Source organism: Urocitellus parryii, chromosome 4, assembly GCF_045843805.1.
Source record: "Urocitellus parryii isolate mUroPar1 chromosome 4, mUroPar1.hap1, whole genome shotgun sequence".
NCBI classification, from domain to species: Eukaryota; Metazoa; Chordata; class Mammalia; order Rodentia; family Sciuridae; genus Urocitellus; species Urocitellus parryii.
The window spans coordinates 45,641,486-45,650,584 of record NC_135534.1 but is presented as its reverse complement, the minus strand read 5'-3'; the positions used below and the strand labels follow the sequence as shown (position 1 = coordinate 45,650,584).

Below are 9,099 nucleotides of genomic sequence, written 5' to 3'. Positions count from 1 at the left end.
ATCCTATAGAGCTTGAACTCCCAGGGCAGGATGTTAGGATTAGAATAAAAGAGCCTGGGAGGGGAGGTGAGGTGAGGGGAAGGGGGATAGTAGAGGATAGGAAGGGCAGCAGAATATAACATACACTAGTATGGCAATATGTAAAAAAGTGGATGTGTAACCGATGTGATTCTGCAATCTGTATACGGGGTAAAAATGGGAGTTCATAATCCGCTTGAATCAAATGTATGAAGTATGATATGTCAAGAACTTTGTAATGTTTTGAACAACTAATAATAAAATAAAAAAAATAATAAACTGTTTTTAAGACTTTATAAAAAAAAAGAATAAAAGAGCCTGGTGGATCTTGAAATACCAAGAATGGATCTTGGTGGGAGTGCAAATGAAGAATAACCAGCATAGAGGGAAGATGTCTCAGCTTTGTGAGTGACACATATATATGGTTAGTTTGCCTATTGGGTAATCAAGTACTGAGTCAAACCCTGTGGATAACAATGATAGATCTCATATTTTGCATATTTAAGTATGTGTGTATATAAATTTGTTAAATCTATGAATTAGTAGGTCTAGGGTGGGACAAGGACATTTATATTTTAAAAACTTCCCAAGGAATTTTTATAGGTCCTGCTTGTGAATCACTGGTAAAGTCCACCTTCTTTCTCTTTTTTCCTGTTTTCTTTTTCAGTGCTGGAAATGGAACCCACGGCCTCTCCCATGCTGGGCAAGCACTCTACCACTTAGCTATACTCCCAGTCCAACTATCTCAATTTTTATAATTAGGTAAATGAAGGTTCATAGAAATGAAAAATACCCTGCCTTGGCTACTCTTGGTTTGAGAACTATCCCTTAAGTGACATTGGAGGGTGGAACAGGAAAACTGGAATGTTTGCACCTATCTTCTTGTATAAGTCCTCCATTTTCTTTTTCTTTTTTTTAAAATTTTTAATATTTATTTTTTAGTTCTCGGCGGACACAACATCTTTGTTGGTATGTGGTGCTGAGGATCGAACCCGGGCCACACGCATGCCAGGCGAGCGTGCTACCGCTTGAGCCACATCCCCAGCCAGTCCTCCATTTTCTTGATGAGGGAACTGAGACTTCATAGATGGCATGGTAATTATACAACTAGTAAGTCACAGAAAAGGAGAGACCAGTAATAAGTACAGTATTTTTCTGGGTCCAGTGTTATTTACAAGCAGCACATTTTGTAGGGGTGTGTGTGTGTGTGTGTGTGTGCGTGTGTGTGAGTGAGAAAGAGAGAGAGAGAGAGAGAGAGAGAGAGAGAGAGAGAGAGAGAGAGAGCGAGAGCACGCCAGACAGACAGACAGCAATTCTAGTCCCCCATTTTGGTAAGATGGATCTTCTCACAGCCCCTGACAACAGAAAAAACAGAAAACAGAGCAGGCAGAGTTCATTGACCACAGGGTTCTATGGTGGAAGTGCCTGTAGGGGAGGAGCCAATGGCTGTGGGTGGCTGCTTCCCATCCTGTCTGTGAGAAGTCTTGACTCACACACTTAATTGCATCAGGTTCTGAATCTCTGGCTATTTTATTTTATTGTGGCATTGGAGATTGTACCATGGTGCTCTATCACTGAGCTATTTCCCCAGCATGGTAGCATACACCTATAAATTCTGCAACTTGGGATAAGGAGGCAGAAGGATTGCAAGTACAAGGCCAGCCTTGGCAATTTAGCAAAACTCTGTCTCAAAATAAAAAAATAAAAAGGGTTGGGGAAGTAGCTTAGTGGTAAAGTGACCCTGGGTTCAACCCTCAGTGCCACAAAATTAAAAAAAAAAAAAAAAAGAAAAAAAATAAAAAAGAAAGAAAAAGGAATTTGAGGCAGGGCCTAAGTTGTCTAGGCTGGCCTTGAACTTGAAACCCTCCTGCCTTAGCCTGCTGAGTTGCTAGGATTACAGGTATGGACCACCACTCCCAGCATGACTCTAGTTGTCAATTTTGTCACTAGCAGAGGGGTATTTCTTCTTTGAGTGGGTGTCAGGTCAATAGCACAGGCTTAGGAAAAGGTGGGTAGGGCCCAGAAAACAAAGGACGAGACCTATTGTGGAAGGGGCTCACAGGAGATTTCAGTCTGTGCAACTCTCCTGGGACAGTACAAGGCTGGGTTCCAGCAGGAGGGCTTCCATGTCACCATTCCAGGAAGATACTCCTGATGACTGCTAACTAGGTCTGGTCATTCTTTTCTCCCCAGTTCCCAAATTCAGAAACATAGCTTCTGCTCCTCTACTGCAGCAAGTCTGCTGGATTTAAAATTTCTGAAACCAGCAGCCCTTTCCTTTCCCCATCCTACACATGTCAGGTGGAATTGGGCAGAAGCTTAGAGATCATTCACTTATCTCACAGATGAGTAAGTCAAGGTCAGAGAGAAGAGATTCATCAAATCACAGGGCAATCAAAACTGGGACTAGATTTCAGTCCATTTAATTACCTACCAGTCTGCCCATGAGTCTGAACTCATACAGTTCCAGATGTGCTTCTGTACCTTTGGTATATGTAATGTCAACATTAAATTCACTTCGTTTGTATTTCTGGCCAATTTAGTTTGCACCGCTTTGAATTCTTAGGTGTGCTCAATTCTGCGTGTCATTCCTGTTTTTTTTTTTTTTTTTTTTGTGTGTATGTGTTACAGTTGTCTGAGTTGTGAGAGGTGTGTGTCTAAGGGCAATTGAGTATGACTGTTTGTTTCTGTGTTAGAATTATGGGTCTATGGGCTGCTGCTTGCCTATGTTTGTCTGTTTTTGTGGTAAAGGATAGAGGTCCAGCCTCAGCCAATTAAGGAGATCTCATCTTAAAACAAAACAACAAAAAAACTTTAAAAACTGCTGGGGATGTAGCTCAGTGGCAAAGCACCCCTGGCTTCAAATCTAGTACCAGACCTAAATAAACAAACAAACAAATAAATAAATAAATAAATAAATTTATTTTAAAAAGGGGTGGGGGGGTGATTGTGGTAGGGTCAATCCACAGTTGATGGTTTTGTGTCTATACTTTTTCAGTGTAATTGTGATTCTGTATGTGCTTGTGTATATGTTACAATTATGGGTCTATGGCTTCTGTGTACTTATATATATATTCTCTTCTCAAGTTGAAGGTTATGTCTGCTGACCACTGTGTGTCCATTTGGATGTATTTGTACTCAGAGTTGTATCTAATTGCAGTTGTGTCTACAGGGACTGCAAGTTTAAAGGCTGCAGAGAGTCTGCCTTTCATTGCCTTTTGTTCCTGGGTTATGAGAAAATGTGTCCAGAGCAGAGCCAAGCTCTGTCCTCACCCAGGCATTGTGGGGGGGGAGGGGGTCAACCTCAACGTCCGGGATGCCCAGGCTTGAGTTCGGGGGCGGGGCCTGGGCCTCCACGTGAGAAAGCTCATTTCTTGAGGCAGAAGCGGGGAGGGCCTGGCCGGCATCTCCAGCAGCGCCCCGCCCACACTGGACTTGGGCCCGCTGATTGGCGGTGTCTGTGGTGACGTCACGGGGTTCGCAGATAGAACTCCGAGCTCCCGGCGCGCGGGAGGTTCTGTCGTTCACCTCCAGGCTTTGTTTCGTCGTCTCCTGCTCACCTGGCCCACCTGGCCGCGGGTGCGACCTGGCCGCTGTAGCCCGGGGCGGGTGCCAGCCGCGGTCGCCATGGTGTCCCCGTTCACTGTGGTGAGTGAACGAGCCAGCCAGTGTCCCTTGTGGCCAGAGCCCATTGGCCTGATGACCGGGCTGCCGCAGGCCAAACTGTTTTGGGGTGAGGCGGGGCAGGGGGTCGCGCTGCGGCCGGCTTCCCCCAGCGTGAGTCGGGCGTTGTCACGGCCCTCTGCTCCCCAGACCAGCTGTGCCCGCCCTCCGAGCGCCCCCCAACCTCCCACCGGCTTGCGGGAGGGAGGAAAACACTGGGCACGTGACTCGGAAGCGTGACTTTGTTGACCTGTGTGTGTCTGGCGCGGGTCGACGGGGTCGCGGCCTGGGAGAGGGAGAGGACTGCCTAGGGCCTACGGGTTCTGCGTAGGAGGACCACAGGAAGGCGTGGGAGAGGGCGGAGCGGAGGAGGGCGACTGGGACCGCTCGGGAATCCTGTCCCAAGTTGGTCTTCTCCTCTTCCTCACGTTATAAACAAGTCGGGGGCGCCGGAGAGGACGCCCCTGAATCTAAGCAATCCTTATAATGTGCTAGGGGAAGATGGGTCATTCTCTCTTGACATCGCCTCATTTTCAGACTTTCTCAACTTGAACCTTTTTTGTGTTTCCCCACCCTTCTGTATCTAGTACTGGTCTTCCCACCTAATGCCAGTTTCTCAGAAAATATGGGACTAGGGGAGGAGGGTGGAAAGGACAGTTGATGCTCTGAAAGGCTGACAAGTGGATGTTGTGAAGCTGACCATCCCTTCCAGTCTCCTCCTCTGGCCATGCCCTTACCCTGACCAGCCTTGATAAGGAAATTTCCAGGGGGTAGAGGAACTCATCTTTACTCCTTGCTTTCACCTCTGGCAGAGAAAGAGCAGGCTTAGACCCTGTACCACACATTTGCTTCTTCCTAGTCCCCTTTATCACGTCTGATCCATACCCAGGTAACTGGTGGTATAGGAGTCTTGAGTGTCTCCCCAAAGCCCTATGTTGGACAGCTCACCTAGCCAGAGACACAATCACTTTAGCAGAATGTGAGTGCACAGGGAACCTCAGCTTCTACAAATCACCCTCCAAGACCCTGAACTAGCAGCCCAAGGAATGTAGCTTGAGGGAACCCAGATGCAAAATATCTGTAGCAGTCCCCTCCTTCAGCTTGGACTGTCCTTGCAGCCCTTGGGTACAACCTTTCTTTCTTTTGCCACCCTCCCCCCTAATCCGGCTGAGACCAAGTCAGCTGCTCTAACTTCCTCCTCTCAGTTCTCCATCTCCCAGTCTGTTTGCTGGCTCCAGATCAGAAGCTGGGAAAAGAACCCCCATCCTACCCCCCTTCCTGCTTATTGCTGGTGTAGTTGAGTTGCTCTTGTTCTCTGGGAAACAAGACTGACAGACATGCACCTTCCTTCCCCTGATACTTGAAATCTTGGTATTTCAGGGACATTTTTCTTGTTTCCAACCAATGAGTCTGTTTCTCTAGCATTCTTAGTACCCCTCCTTGTCTTTTTTTTTTTTTTTTAAGAGAGAGTGAGAGAGGAGAGAGAGGGGAGAGAGAGAGAGAGAGAGAATTTTTTTTTTTTAATATTTATTTTTTAGTTCTCGGCAGACACAACATCTTTGTTGGTATGTGGTGCTGAGGATCGAACCCGGGCCGCACGCATGCCAGGCGAGCGCGCTACCGCTTGAGCCACATCCCCAGCCCCCCCTCCTTGTCTTGATAAGCTACCTTTAGTCTAAGGCAGATAGAGTGGAGAATGAGGAGTAGACCTGCCAAAAAGGAAGAGGAATTGGAGAGGGAGGAGGTTGTCACTGTCTACCCTCCCACATTCCTTGTGTTGCCAGGCCCTAAGCCTGTGACCTGGCCTCATTATTGAGGATCTTGAGTTGGCCAGTCTGGGTGTCTGTTTCCTACAGATTTCATTCCAATTCCAGATAGCTGGGGTAGTGCTGATGCTGGCAGGTGAGAGGCTAAAGGGGTCCTAGGGAGGAAAAGGAAGGGGACCAGAAGGGGGAGGCATGTTGGGTTGCAGAAGGGGACACTTTCTTAAAGACTGCTTGCTTTTGGCCCAGATCCAGAGCCAAGAGTAGTCAAATGGAGCCTCAGGGTGATGATGGGTTGTTTAGACTCTGCTGGGGGTTGGGGCAGGCCAGACTGGGTTTCTGTATATCACCCTTCCCTGTTTGGGGTGGTATGGGGGGTCATAGGCCTGTCTCTAGGGTGGATATCTGGGTTGAAGGTACTGACTCTGAGCCCCATTATGAGCTTCTGAACTCCAAAGCTCTGAGTGCTGCCTTTGTCCTGTATCCTCCAGGTGAAGAGCGAGGGACCCAAACTGGTGCCTTTCTTCAAGGCCACCTGTGTATATTTTGTGCTCTGGCTACCCTCATCCAGCCCGTCGTGGGTCAGTGCCCTCATCAAGTGCCTGCCTATCTTCTGCCTCTGGCTCTTCCTTCTGGCTCATGGCCTTGGATTCCTGCTGGCCCACCCCAGCGCCATCCTCATCTTTGTGGGGCTCGTCTTCTCTGCCCTAGGTGATGCCTTCCTCATCTGGCAAGACCAGGGCTACTTTGTGCACGGTTAGTGGTCATAGTAACTGCCGGGGGTGGGGTGGGGGGGATCCTGGGGCTGGGGGAAAGAGGGTCCTGGGGTTGGCAAGGATTTAGAAAAGGGAGCTTTTGAATGGGGGAGTTAGAGGGTTTTTGTGGTGTGGGGTCCCCTGTTGGAGGACTGCCTGATCACTAGGTGAACTCTAGTGATCAGTTCTGAAGTTCTTTAGGGGAGTATGTGTGTAGGGGTGATCATTACCTTTGTGGATCTTCCTACACTTGTTACTTCCATAGAAAATCTGTTGGATAACTCCCCCCAATACTCATTAATTACTAAGCTTGCCTTCAGCATCCCTTATCCCCTCTTACTCCCAGGTCTGCTGATGTTTGCTGTGACTCACATGCTCTACGCCTCAGCCTTTGGCATGCGGCCACTGGCTCTCCGGACAGGCCTGGTGATGGGAGTGCTGTCAGGCCTGTGCTATGCCCTCCTCTATCCAGGGCTTTCAGGTGCCTTCACCTATCTGGTGGGGGTCTATGTGGCCCTTATCAGCTTCATGGGCTGGCGAGCTATAGCAGGACTGCAGCTGGCTGGGGCAGCCTGGCGCTGGACTGAGCTGGCAGCAGGCAGTGGTGCACTGCTCTTTATCATCTCAGACATGACCCTTGCACTGAACCAGTTCTGCTTTCCTGTGCCATACTCTCGGGCAATCATCATGTCCACCTACTATGCTGCTCAGATGCTCATCGCCCTGTCAGCTGTGGAGAGCCGGGAGCCAGTGGAAGACTATAGACTGAACAAGGCCAACTGAGGGACCAGGATCTGCTCACCTCCCTCTCCTAGGACTGGGGTCCAGACCCTGGGGAACCTACAGGAGCTGGATCAGGATGGCTGCAGTGCCAGCCTGGGCAGTCGGTATCACTTGGGAATTGACAAGTTTGAAGGGGTAAGCAGGAGAAGGTTCTCCCTAGCAAAGCTAGAGGTTCAGGATAGTGCCGAGTACTCAGAGAAGCAGCTTCCTTTCTGGAGCCAGAGTACATCACCCCACCTCTACCCCATCAGGACTGTCAGAGACCTCCTGAAGGGTAATGGTGCTCAGCTTCTTGACCCGCCCCTTCCCCTACTAGGTGAAAGAGTCTGACTTCATCTCTTATGCCTAGAACAAGTGGCAATGCTGGACGAATCCACTCCCAACTTTTCTGTTCTGTATAGTCTAGGGAAAGAGGGGAGAAATCTGTGTTGAGATGATCCAGGGCCAGGGCTTGAAGTCCTTTTAACAGGCCCATAGTTGGGAAGATTGGATGAAGATGGAATTTCCCTTCCCCTTGACTATCCTTGTTACTTGAACAATCTCAATCTTTAAGTGTGACTATGGAGGTGAAGGGTAGGCAGGAGAGGAATTTCCTTGGTCTGGGAGCCTGTGGATACCAAGGATTAAAATTGATCCCATCTCACTCACAGGCCAGCCCAGAGCTTAGGCCCCATACCACCACCCTTAGTTCCTGTTCCCAGGGCTAAGGTAAAAACCATGCCAAAGGAAAGGGCCAGGCTCTGTGTGTGTGTGAGGTGTATATGTGTAGTCTGTCTCCTAGCTAGTCTGTGTGTTTTTCTGCCATATGTCTCTGCCTGCTGTCTGTAAAATCTCATAGGGAGAGGGCCTCAGGGAGCCACTGAAGGGTGCTGAGCCTGGCACCTTTCCTCCCAACATACCCACTCAGTGCTTTCCTCCCTGTCCCTCCTACACTGGGCTCCAATGACATTCTAGGGTCTTAAGACCCAAGGCACATTCAATGCAAGGGAAGGAAGGATGAGGCAACTCCATCCTCTACTGTCCAAATGAAAATAAATAAATAAATAAATAAATAATAAATAAATCAAGGGCCACTGGCTCCCCTGTTTGTCTGCCTGTGTAGCATGCACGTGCCTGTCCTGGAGAGTGGGTGGGGGCATGGTGCCAGGGGCCCTGGCTGTCCTCACAGCCTGGGTCAAAGTCTTGGCCAGGGCATCTTGGCGCCAGCCTGGCTCTCTGGTTCTGCTGACACTGTGCTAGTTGGAGTGGGTCTCCCTTCTCTGGTCACATGTGTGCATGAGGAGAGGTAGTTTAGGAGGACGGGGGAGGGTAGTGTTTGCCATTGTCCAAATTTGTCCTTGATACAATTTCCCTATGCACAGGTGCCCAGCAATATTGGTGACCTTTAGTTACCCAATGTCCTCTACTGCTGCCTGCCTCCTCCCCTCTCCATTACAGACCTGCTGTCTGCTCCAAATGATTCAGATTTCCCTTCAAGTATCTCCTTCTTCTGGGACTTTAGGCTTAGTTGAACAGCTGGGAGGAATGGGAATAGATTGGCTGATTCATACTTTAGACATAAAGCCCTGTCAGATTAACATGTCACACTACTCCAGGGGCATTTGCATTTTAACAGGCAATGCCCTAACCCTGAAGTAGAAAGGAAAGCCTTGGATGGTGGTGAATATGCCATTGGTAGAACACATTTGTGGGAATGTGATATAGGACACTCAAGTCTCATAGGTGTTGGGTGAATCAATGATATTTCAAACTAGGGTTTTATGGATTTTGTTTTTTGTTTTTGTGGTGCTGGGGATTGAATCTAGAGTCTCGTGCATACTAAGCATGAACTCTACCACTGAGCCTCAAACTAAGGATTTCTTCCCCTGCCTTCATGGTACTAGGGATTGAACCCAGGGGCACTCTACCACTGAGATACATCTCCAGTCCTTTTTCTATTTTATTTTGAGACAGGTTTCACTAAATTGCCAAAGCTGGCTTGGAACTTATGATCCTCCTATCTCAGCCTCCCAAGAATCTAGAATTATAGGTGTATGCTACATGCCCAGCCAAACTAGGGTTCTACGAGATCCCTGGTGGAGAATAGGAAGGAATAAGGAGAGGAAGAAGGCTCAATG

General features: G+C 48.6%; 1 protein-coding gene across 1 annotated transcript; it reads left to right on the top strand.

Annotated features, from left to right (window-relative positions):
* The first annotated feature begins 3,494 nt into the window (after positions 1-3,494).
* Positions 3,495-7,682, top strand: Tmem86a (transmembrane protein 86A). The gene is made up of 3 exons (XM_026414488.2): positions 3,495-3,666; positions 5,936-6,200; positions 6,546-7,682. Exons 1-3 carry the CDS (start codon positions 3,646-3,648, stop codon positions 6,980-6,982), a joined length of 723 nt encoding a protein of 240 aa, XP_026270273.1. The 5' UTR covers positions 3,495-3,645; the 3' UTR covers positions 6,983-7,682.
* The last annotated feature ends 1,417 nt before the right edge of the window (positions 7,683-9,099 follow it).